This window comes from Meles meles, chromosome 18 (assembly GCF_922984935.1).
Source record: "Meles meles chromosome 18, mMelMel3.1 paternal haplotype, whole genome shotgun sequence".
NCBI lineage: Eukaryota > Metazoa > Chordata > Mammalia > Carnivora > Mustelidae > Meles > Meles meles.
Window position 1 is genome coordinate 29,153,697 of NC_060083.1, and position 12,242 is coordinate 29,165,938.

General features: G+C 34.5%; 1 protein-coding gene across 7 annotated transcripts in view; it reads left to right on the forward strand.

The window, feature by feature from the left end:
- BCAS3 (BCAS3 microtubule associated cell migration factor) overlaps nt 1-12,242 on the forward strand; it is a 611,032-nt gene that overhangs the window by 290,680 nt on the left and 308,110 nt on the right. For 4 of the 7 annotated variants that reach the window (XM_045984131.1, XM_045984134.1, XM_045984132.1 and 1 more), the window contains one exon: nt 6,103-6,147. The exons of the other annotated variants lie outside the window; for them this stretch is intronic. In XM_045984131.1, the coding sequence (XP_045840087.1) occupies nt 6,103-6,147 (45 nt within the window). The remainder of the gene's footprint in view (nt 1-6,102; nt 6,148-12,242) is intronic. 7 annotated transcript variants of the gene reach the window in all.

Sequence of the window (12,242 nt, forward strand, 5' to 3'; positions counted from 1 at the left end):
GAATATTTTTTCCCATTCTGTAGGTTGTTTTTTCACTTTGTTGATGGTTTCTTTCTTTCTTTTTTTTTTAAGATTTTATTTATTTATTTGACAGAGAGAGATCACAATTAGGCACAGAGGCAGGCAGAAGGGGGGGAAAGCAGGCTCCCCGCTGAGCAGAGAGCCCGATGCGGGGCTCAATCCCAGGACCCTGAGATCATGACCTGAGCTGAAGGCAAGGGCTTTAACCCACTGAGCTACCCAGGCGCCCCTGTTGATGGTTTCTTTTACTGTGCAGAAGCTTTTTAATTTATTTTTAATTTTGTTGCTTGTATTTTATGTGTCATATTTTAAAAATTATTACTAAGACCCATGTCAAGGAGCTTTTGTTCCTGTGTTTCCTTCTAGGAGTTTCATGGCTTCAGGCCTTACATTTAAGTCTTTGATCCATCTTGAGCTAATCTGGTGAGTGGTATAAGATATAGGGCCAGTTTCATTTGTTACATATGAATATCCAGTTATCCTAGTAACATTTTATGGAAGAGACTTTTTTTCCATTGAGTATTCTTGGTTCCCTTGTCAAATATTAGAGGACCATGTACACTCACGATTCTTTTCCATTGGTCTATTTGTTTATATGCCAATTCCATACTGTTTTGAAGACTATAGCTTTATAGTATAACTTGAAATCAGGAAATATAATGCCTCTTGCTTGTGTTCTTCTTTCTTAGGATTTCTTTGGCTATTTGGGGTCTTTTGTGATTCCATATAAATTTTAGGGAATTTTTTTTCTTCTTCTGTAAAAAATGCCATTGGAATCTTGATAGGGATTGCATCGAATCTATAGATAGCTTTTGGGTAGTATTGGCATTTTATTTTATTCTTTTAAAGGAAGTCTTTTTATTTTATTTTATTTATTTATTTGACAGAGAGAGATCACAAATAGGCAGAGAGGCAGGCAGAGAGAGGTGGGGAAACAAGCTCCCCACTCAGCAGAGAGCCCAGTGCAGGGCTCGATCCCAGGACCCAAGATTATGACCTGAGCCAAAGGCAGAGGCTTTAACCCACTGAGCCACCCAGGTGCCCCAGTATTGACATTTTAACATTAATTCTTGTAATCCATGACCACAGGATCCCTTTCCATTTATTTGTGTACTTCTTTGAGTTCATTGATCAGTGTCTTGTAGTTTTCAGAGTAGAGATCTTTCATCTTGTTAGTTATATTTATTCCTAAGTGTTTGTTGTTTTTGATGCTATTGTAAATGGGATTGATTCACTTGTTCCTTTTTCAGAAAATTTGTTCTTAGTGTGTAGAAACTACTGATTTTTGCATGCTAATTTTATATCCTGTAACTTTACTGAATTCATTGTTTAGATCTAACAGTTATTTGGTTGAGTCTTTAGGATTTTCTATAAACAAAGTTATATCATTTACAAAGAGAGATGGTTTACTTCTTTTCTTTCCAACTCTGATACTTTTTATTTCTTTTTCTTCCCTGATTGCTCTAGCTAGGACTTCCAGAACTATATTGAAAAAGAGTGGTAAGAGTGGGTGCCATTGTCCTATTCCTGATCTTAGAGGAAAAACTTTCAGCCTTTCACCATTGAGTATGATGTGCTTGTTTTTAGTGTGCTGAGATACATTCCTATATGCCTAATTTCTTAGGAGTTTTTGATCATGAATAGATGTTGAATTTTATCAAATCCTTCTCCTGTGTCAGATTATCAGATGATTTTTTTTTCATTTTACTAATGTAATGTATCTGATTGCATTTGTGACAACTTACTAATGTAATGTATCTGATTGCATTTGTGACTGATTGCTTTGTGTTATGTTGAGCCATCCTTGCATCCCCAGGATCTCACTTAATCATTGTGAATGATCCTTTCTAATGTGCTACTGACTTTGGTTTGCTAGTGCTTTCTTGAGAATTTTTCCATCTTATATTCATTAGGGATATTGGCCTGTAGTTTTCTTTTCTAGTGGTGTCATTTTCTGGTTTTGGTATCAGGACTCTGCTAGCCTCACAAAATGAGTTTGGGAGTGTTCTATCCTCAGATTTTTTGGGGAAGAGTTTGTTTGTTTTTTAAGATTTTTTTCATTTATTTGACAGAGAGAGACACAAGGAGAGAGGGAACACAAGCAGGGGGAGAGGGAGAAGAAGAAGCAGGTTTCCTGCCGAGTAGGGAACCCAATGCAGGGCTGGATCCCAGGATCCTGGGATCATAAACTGAGCCGAAGGCAGATGCTTAATGACTGAGCCACCCAGGCGCCCCAAGAATTTTTGGAAGAGTTTAAGGATTGGTGTTAATTCTTCAAAAGTTTGGTTAAATTTTACAATGAAGCCAGTGAAGCTATCTGGTCCTTCGTTTTTCTTCAGTGGGAGATTTTTTATTACTGATTCAATCTCCTTACTAATAATTGGTCTATTTAGATTTTCTATTTCTTTGTTATTCAGTCTTGGTAAGTTGTGTTTCTAAGAATTTTTTCCTTTTCAGCTAGATTGTCCAGTTTGTTGATATATAGTTGTTCATAGTAAGTATAGGCTCATTCTGATGTCTGTTAAATGATAATGTCTGAATTCTCATTAGAAATGACCAGTTAAAAAATAGGACTTTCAGAGTATGTTCATAGAATTTTTCTCTTTGACTCCAGCTAGTTTTTTTTTTTAACTCTAAAGATGATTGAACCTTATCATTTATACCTTTTACCACTAGGTTCGGGTTATAGAAGACTTTTTATTTTTAGCACATTCAAAATCAAATCTAGTTTTACTTTTCCCTTGCATTAAAAAAAAAATCTTCATGTTTGCCTTCCTTTCAGCTAGTAAAAACAAAGCTTTTGTGGTACTATGTGGCATTCAACAAAATGAATCAGCATTTAAAAACTTATATGGCATTACTGTTATGATATGAAGCATAATTCCTTGTTGTCTTCTGAGAATCTCCAGAAGAAACCTGTTGAGAACTAATGGTCAAGTAGTTTCACGTTGTACTATAAATAAGTCTATAAAAAATATTTCTGGATTTTTAATCTCTTGGCCAGTCCTGTTGTTTTTCAATCAGAATTCAGCTCAAAAAGGATATAATTATGGCAGAGCGAATAGGTTTTGTATGGCAGGCTTGTTAAACCAGCTGAAACTTAATAGTATTTAGAAAAACACAGAAATGCTTGCTATCTGAACATCATAACTGGAGTTGCATATGTTAATACAGATCATTTAAATTCAGTGTACACTCCCACTCACATACTGTCTTCCTCCTCCTAACTATCCTCATGTAAAACTACAACTGTGGGATTTTAAAGGGGGAGGGGAAGTCATAGGTGAAGACAGCTGGATCATGGGCCTGTCCTTTGTGACTTTATATTTTCATTCTTTCGCTACTGAGGAAAGATGAAGCAGGCATATTTCAAAGGAACAGCTGACACTACCCGTACGAAGTCCGTAATTATGTCAGCCACTCTGATTCTTTGGAGTTTGTGGCTCTTCTTTTACATGTATGTGGCAGAGGTCCAGTTTGCAGGGGTGGCTAAGAAGTGGGTAAGTGAAAATTGGGAACATGCCAAGCATATACTAGAGCGGGTCCTCATTCAGTTTCTCCCAGCTCTCTGTTTTCTCCCTGAGCTGTGTTAGTCAGTTGATCCTTATTTGATTGAAGAAGGGTTACTTTTAACTCCCTCAATTGGGTTATGTTGTGAACAGTGAGACCTATTTTATTGTCTTTAAATCTGACGAGGCTGCTACTTGGTACAGGCCTATTTACCACAGTGTCTAGAGAGTTAACCGTGCGTTTTAGGATTGTGGGGAAGGAAATGGCTGTTGAAATCTTTCGTAGATAACATACACTGCCATTGCCTAGAAAGGAAAATCTAGGAGATTTTTTTTTAAGCTTGTGTTTAATTTATTTGGCAAATACATGTTTCCTTTTGATACATAAGGACACCTTAACCTAGAAAAAGGGTATTTACTGGCACTAAAGGTAGGGAACATCAGCTGGCCTTTTGAAATGTAGAAACTTGAAGGTTTTGTTTCATTTTTGTTTAGTTGGTTTTTGGGGGTCAGTAGAGAAGCCTTTTAAGGCATAAAGGATAAAGATAAAACTTTCAAATGTTTTACAACAAATTAACTGTAGTCTGGTATTCAGAATGAGATGGCAGACTGCTCAGTGTTGACATAATATACACTGAAGAGCCACTCATGTCTAGATGTTCCAGATGGTCAGCTCCTGTGTCAGAATCATTTGAACTGTTGGACTACATCGTGTGCCCTGCTTCGTTAAGGAACTTGAAGTTGGGTACTGTATGGCAACAGTAACCTCTTCATTTTGGAAACATTTGTAGGCATATGGAAATGTATGGGAGCTTCCATTTTCTGATCCTTTCTGCACGGCATTACCATGTTACTGAGATTGGAGTCTTCGAGTGGTCTCAGTTATTTAAATCAGGGTTCATCAGAGTGCATTGTGAGCTCCAGTAACACTTTGTTTCCGATATAATTTGTGAATCATGAAATCAGATAAGGTGATTGTGACTAACTTTTTCGTCATTAATGAAATAGAATAAAATAAAATGCAGTTTTGTTGTTGTTTCTGCAAATAAGCAGCTTTGACATGAGCTAGGAGCTTGTTAGAAATACGGAATCTCAAGCACCACTCAGACCTACTCCGCCAGAATATGCAACATCTTCATTGTAACAAAATCCCAGCATTAATGTTTATAATACATTGAAGTAGAAAAGAGTAAGGTTGATGACAGACAAAAACCACCTTCATTAAATTATTGTTTCAATTTATGTGTATTCATGTGTACACCAGCTTGCACCTTAAAACGTACTTCTATGGGTCATGATTAAGAAAATTTGAACATCCTCTGTTTTAACGTGAATAACAACATCCTTTCTTTGGTTGTGGTCATATTAACTATAAGAGATTTCCTTGCTTTGCATTGACACCATTTTTGAGGTTTCTTTGCTTTTTTCTTCAATCTCTCAATTCTTCCAGTTTGCTCTTCTCTAATTAGTATCTCTTCCCTCTCTGTTCCCTCCTTTGTTTTTTTCGTGCATCAGTCCTCAGAATTGTGCTCAGTGTTGTAAAAACCTTTTACCCAAGTTTCCATTTGTGAAACTCAATCCATTGGCAGATGAATGCTAATCAATTAGCAGGAATTTTTATTTTTGAGGTGTTTTTAGCCCCAAAGTTGAAGAAGAAAATATCCAGGTTTTGCCAGTGTGCTTTCCTTCTCAATCTGTGTTTCACTTCCACATGTCAGATGCTATAGCAACATTTGATTTTGCATATAATTAAAGCAGCCCGTCTTCTTTGTGTGCAAATATGCATAGCATGTCTGAAATGGCTGTGAACAGAATATTAGTAAGAAATACATGCAACCATGAAGTCTGACTTTGCATCCACAGTTATATTTAAAATAAGCAATTGTGGCTGTCATTTCTGGTATTCCAACCTAGCCCAAAGCACGCCAGGTGGAAGAAGCCAACCTCTGTCACTATTAAGAGAAATGCTGATTTTCTGGAATGCGACCCTACATGGAAATAAATCATACTACTTTTATTTAGTGTTTGTTCCTTTGGCCAGCAATACCCAGTTCAATGTACTTTAAATGAGTAGCTTGGAAAAGACATGCTCTATCTGTGGCCCTGAGGCTGCAACCAATGAAGAGCGAATAATGCTTATCAAATTTTTTATTGCATTCTCTCTAGCTGATTTTAAACCTTTTGTGTTCTACAACCACACATCTGTTGCTACTGATCCCACTCGTTTCTCCATCTGATTATTCCATTTAACCTGTACTTTGTTTTAAGCGCCTCTGAAATGAAGTTTATTTTATTTTACTTTAGAAACCCTACAGGGGTACTCCAGAAAAGGGGGAGAAAGAGACCATTTTGAAATCGCTAATCCTATGAAAATTAAGGGACTTGTTATTTCACGTCAATCTGTTTATTGATTATATCAGACTTATTAGTATCTGCAGCAGAATAGCAAATGACTACTAATTTTTTCAGTTATTTTATCCATACTCTGTAACCGTATGATAAACATGTATTTGTTAATGTGAAATGAGTTTTCCTCTAATTTTTTGTGCATTTTCCCCCCTTTTCCATGAAGGCCTTATCTGTTTGGAGCGGGGTGTTTTTCCATAAAAGCTCCATGGTGAGTCCCAGTTCAGTCCCGCATGCCTAATTCATTTGCTGTACTCTCAGAAAGTAACTCTGTTTTGTACTTTTGTTTTCAGTGCATGGCCTGATCACAGATAGATGCACCAAATGACTGAATAATTTGTAGAATGGGTCATGGATGTTGATATTTAAGCTTTACAAGAGCAGGCTTTTTGGTTTCACTTCATTTCTTGAAGTGTCTATTAAAAAAAGTCACAGATTAATATTTAAAAATAAGAAATTAGAAGGACCCTCTCATAATGCTAGCGTATATTAGAAGACAAGGCTAACACCCAAGTTTAAAGCTTCGAGTATGATAGTGAGAGAAGCTTCCTACACATTGTGCTGAACATTCAAAGATATGATTTATTTTGAAATATAAATATACTTAAGGTCTACTAAAAATACCCTATAAATTTTATTGCATTTTATTTGGTACCAAAGGAATAGAGTTAGTTCTGTTTTGACATTCTTTTCTGTTCTTTATTTATTTAGAAGTTTAAGTGTTTAAAGATCCACATAATAAGGAAATTTGTGATTCACATAAAAGCTCCTAAATAATTTATTATTTTGAGTTATTGGCACCTACTCACTGTAACTTATTTATTTAATAAGTTCTTACATTACATTGTATAAAATACAATTTTATCAGTCTTAGATATGATGGTCATGGAAGAGAAACAGTATATTTAATACTTCTACGTAAAGATGCAAAGTAGAATATTTAGGAGCTCATATGTTTAATATATGGCTAAGAGTCAGGGCTCCAGAATCAGACCATCAAGGTGCTAAACCCCTTTTCACACACTCCCTCCCTATATGATCTTGTGTAATTTTCTAAACCCTTTCTGTTTCTTGGTTTCCTTATCTGTTAAATGGAGTTACCAGTAGCATCTACGGCATGTGTACATCATGAGAATGAAATGAACTGACGATATAAAGTGCTTAGAACAGTGCCTGGCACATAGTAAGAGCTCAGTAAATGTTAGATGGATGCTTCTGCTGCTATTTCTTGTTTTAGGGGAAAATACCATTTTTGAAAAGAAGCTTTTTAAAATTTGATCATATGTTTTTGTTTTTGTTTTTTCACTTTTAAAAGTTTAATGAACCAAAAGGAAATTTGGGGCAATGTAAAGTATATCAATTTTATAAATGTAGACAGGATACTTAAAAGAGTTCTGCACATGTGTATGTGTAGTTCTCATAACTGCTACTGGAAATTCTTCATACTGTCCCATTATCCCAGGAAAAAGCCCCTCAGCTGTTTTTCTCCTGGACACAAAGAATCTGAAATAGTTCGTGAAAGTACACTATAATTTGATGCAAACTAATTTCAGTGGTCATCTGCCACAGAAACATCTGAAAATTTCATTATCATGTAAGAATAGGGCGACAAATCATAAAAATCTCCTTGAAATGCAACCTCAAAATTAGGACATAGACTGTGAAACTATTCTAAAGAAATTCAGCATATAAATGAGTAAAAAATCCATACAAGTCAATCTTTATTCTTTTTGTTAACCAGATTTCTTCCCCAAACAAACAAGATACATGGATCTTATATAGAAGCTTGGATGAGCAGTTTTCAAATGCCAGATTCAACATAGGACAAAATTTCTTTGTAGACCAAACGTAGAATTAGATTCCATCTTAGGATAAATTTCTCATTCTCTAAGTACAAAGAGAAAAGGTTTAGTATGTTAATAGAGATTGAAGTTTTAGCATAGAAGTAAAGACGAAGTAACAAATGTTGTATGTGAAATCAGAAAACTCCATTCCTTCAACAGCTTATGTGCTCCTCAAATTTAAGCAAAAGCACTTGTCAACCCGAAATGATTTGAGGTTGAAACAAGATTAAAAGAGCCAGATTAAAGAAAGGGATATATGAAATATAGTAGACTTTTAAATCATTGCCTGTCCCTTAGAAGACTGCTCTGTGGTCTGTTTGATGCCATCGTTAGCTCACAAGAAACTCGTTTTTAGTCACTTATACTAGCCTAAAAGATCCTCCTTAAAAATATGTTCCTTTACTAGTGGTGCATGTTTTTCCCATTAAGATCTTAATGAAACCTCAAATTAAGGCAGCAAAATGAATATAAATTTGACAACTTCTCCTAGCTTGTTTATAAGAGCTTCTTTGTTTTAATAGTCTTTGCTATTTTTCCATGATAGTTAGCATTCAACCTGAGAATGTTTTTATTTACCATTATGAAATAAAACATTATGCCAAATAAATATGTTTATAGTATTTCCAGTTGCAGTGTGATATTTGTATTTTGGAAGAATATGAAATTTGTATAGTTCTCTTAAAATGGTATGGACATTTCATACAATTTTTTAAAATACTTTCAAGTAGCAACCTTTGTATTTAGCTAAGACTTTGCTTTTGGTAGATAACAGTTTCTACTAATTTTCTATTCTTTGATAAACTGGTTTGTTTAAATTCATGCAGTTGCAGTGAGTCAGTTTAAAATAATGTCTGCCCTTTTGATAACAAAATAAGCTTGTTGGAAAGTTGTACAGACCGTCTTTGACATTTTAGCCATTTTATGAACTCTCGGGATTATGCATCCTCCAGGATATTTGAGTCCGAATGACCGTAAAATATTGTATATTTTATATTATAATTTGATATTATAATATAATAATAATATAATTTATATTATAATATACTGTTGTAAAATATTATAAAAGAATCACACATATAACATGTTTTTAATATAGAAATTTTAAGAGAAATAGCCATTGTGAATTTTTTAAAATGGATTTTGCCCTCAATATTACAATTAAATAATAAGTATTTATTGAGCTTCCAGTATACATGTAGTATTATGTTTAAACTGCTGTTATTTTTTAGTTGCTTATCAAAAGAAAAAATATATAAAAATATATACATAATAGTGTAGATGAAAGTATCCCATTTGAATATATCCCATACTCATAACCTGGGTTTGTGTTATATCAGGTTAATTTAAAGAAGAATTAAAACTTATGTATCAAATTATATTTAAAGTTTTAATTAGTGCTGAGACCATTCAGTTTATATATATGTAAATAGTTCATTTAAACTAATCTTGTTCTTTTGAGGATATTTAAAATATTATAAATTCATTTTTGAAAGAGAAGATTTATATAAAGAGGAGAATCTTAAGTTTACATAAATCTGTTAGATCTTTAAGAATAATTTGTGATAGAATAATTTTAGGTGTATTATTAATATTTTTATTTAAAATAAAATATTTTCAGTTTCCCTCTTAGTTCTTCTCTTAGAAGAATAAAGTTGAGAGTGAAAGGAAACTTCTGAATTCCTTTTAAAAGCTCAATCACAGTGAGGAATATAAAGAAAAGACTTTTTTTTCTTACATGCAAAGATATTATAAGTGTAAGAATTACCACTTGTAATTCTTACAGCAATATTGTGTTAACATTTAAAGTGGAAAAGGAAAGAAACAGTGCTTCTATCTGAATTTAACTCTTTCCAAGCTTGTGTCCTTTAAACAAGGCAGTGGACCTCATTGCTGCTTTTCATGCCATGTGCAGATACCCCTCTTACGTCCTATTCTATGGGACGTAGTAGATTTAGCCAGATGGACATAATTTTTCTGTAATTTTAAAGCAGATATTATTAGAGTCTTGCTTTTTTCTCTTTGCAGTAGGATGTAGAGAGAAAAAAAGCCTAGAGAAATTTGATATGTTAATCTGACTGGATTACATAATACAGTAAAAGCCAATGGGGTAACTTCAATAGTCTTTGTAAGTATTTTGAAAGACGTCTTAATGTTAATAGCCCCAGAACTTAGGATTGCAGTAAAAATGATTCTCATGCTATAGTTAGGTGGTTAAGTCTCCCAAAAGAAGTGAAAAAGAGTGAAACTCCTGAGTTTTAATTTAGTACCTTATTTGTTTTGTTTTACTTTGTATGTTTGTTTTACTTTTTATTATCTTGTTCTCTTGTATCGAGTTTAGTAAATATGATATTTTATGATCATTATTTTGCCTGATAGGGCAAAAATAATAAATGGAAGTTAAAAATAATAATGAAAGTTGAATTCATTCCATTTTTCTTTTACACACTGCTTGCAAATTAAGCCAGATTTGATTTTTCATTTTTGAACATGAGGCTATTTATGATGGGCTCAGGGGAGTAAGGAGCAGGAGTTCTCAGAGGAGTCCATGAGCTCCATCGGTTTGTTTTGTTTTTCTTTAAAACTGTGATCATCACAATTAAATTTCTGGGTGCCATATACATTGAAATTTTATTTTTTATATCAGACTATTTAATAAATTAATAAATAAATGTGGGAAGGCCTCCAAACATTCACAGGTCTTCTTTTAAAACTTGCAAATGTTTTGTAATGGGATTTATTAAGCCCCTTTTGGAGGATAAAGGGAGATGTTGAGAGGAAGATAGAAAAAAAGGGTAGTATTAGAATGCTTTCCTAAAACGATTGGGTCACCAGTATAGAAGTGAACATGATTTACCAGGCTAGTACTTTTTTTTGTTCCTTCCACATATGTATCATTTTCCAGTGTTTTATTTTTCTGCCAACAAAAGGTTATTTTGCATTAGAAATATTCTGGGTCATTTTGGAAAAGTTCAGTTCTGCCTCCATTCCAAATTCCTTTTTAGTCCTTTTAAAACTTAGGATAAAGGGCAAAATGAGTCCAAGTGAAATTTTTCTTCCTTTGGGTAGAAATACTTAATTAGTGGTAATCTTTTCTTTATATTATTTCTCCTTTTAATTTTTCTGAAAGTCTTCTAGACACATATCTTTATATTCTGTTTTGTTAAATACCACAGTCATCCCAAATGTAGTTTGATGGTAGAAATGACTTGCTATGAAGATGTTCACCAGATATGCTTCTTCCCCACTAGACAGCACTGCACCACGGAGGAGAATGGCAAGTTATTCTCAGGGATGAAAACTCTTTTGGGGGGGCAGAAAGAGAGAGAGAATCCCAGGCAGGCTCCACACACAGTGCAGAGCTGATGTGGGGCTTGATCTCATAACCCTGAGATCATGATGTGAGCCAAAATCAAGTGTAGGATGCTTAACTGACTGAGCTACCCAGGTACTCCAGGGATGAAAACTCTTTTAATCACTTACTAAACACAAACTTTTGCTAATATGATTTATTAAGGCCCCATCAGAGGAAGAAGAAGAAATAGTATATAAAAATGAAAATGATCATTTTTTACATAATTTTAAGCATACCTTTATCATAAGATACTTATTCCCTGCAGGAGATAACGAATTTGTGTAAAATAATACTATGTTGATGCTTTTTAGTTGTGTGTTCAGAAGCTGAGCTGTGTGTTGCATTATGGAAGTATAAGAGGTTTTAGCTTTTGACATCAGTTGATTGGACGGGAAGCTAATAAACACATACAGAGTATATTTTTGCATGGCCAGAGAATAAATTGGTATCTTATCGTATTTCTACTCTTTATTACTGTGCTATCAAGGTAACTGTCGTGCCTAATAGCAACCATTTTTCAGGTCTGTTTAGGAGGCATACTTTACATGTGCCATAGTCTCTCTGCAGTGTCATGCCCACTTGTTTTCTCTCTCATCGCTTGCCACGTGTCTTTTTTTTTTTTTAAAGATTTTATTTATTTATTTGACAGAGAGAGATCACAAGTAGATAGAGAGGCAGGCACAGAGAGAGAGAGAGGGAAGCAGGCTCCCTGCTGAGCAGAGAGCCCGATGCGGGACTCGATCCCAGGACCCCGAGATCATGACCCGAGCCGAAGGCAGCGGCTTAACCCACTGAGCCACCCAGGCGCCCCGCTTACCACGTGTCTTAAAAAAACAAAAACAAAAATAGCAGTCAGTAATTTCCAAAGAGCTTTGAATTTGTCCCTGTGAAGCTTATTTGTACATTGTAGTATTATTGTTCCCTGATGGTGATTCTAGTAAAAACACATAGTTACATAATTGGAAACACCTTACAGTAAATTCTAGAATGGCTTTTTTTCTCCTTCTCTCTCCAACCTCCCCAAACTCCTAAGGGTTAAAAATGGCCAAAGGAACTAAAAGATGCTAGTTATAGGAACTTATTGGCTTAGTGATAGCAGTTCAGTGATGG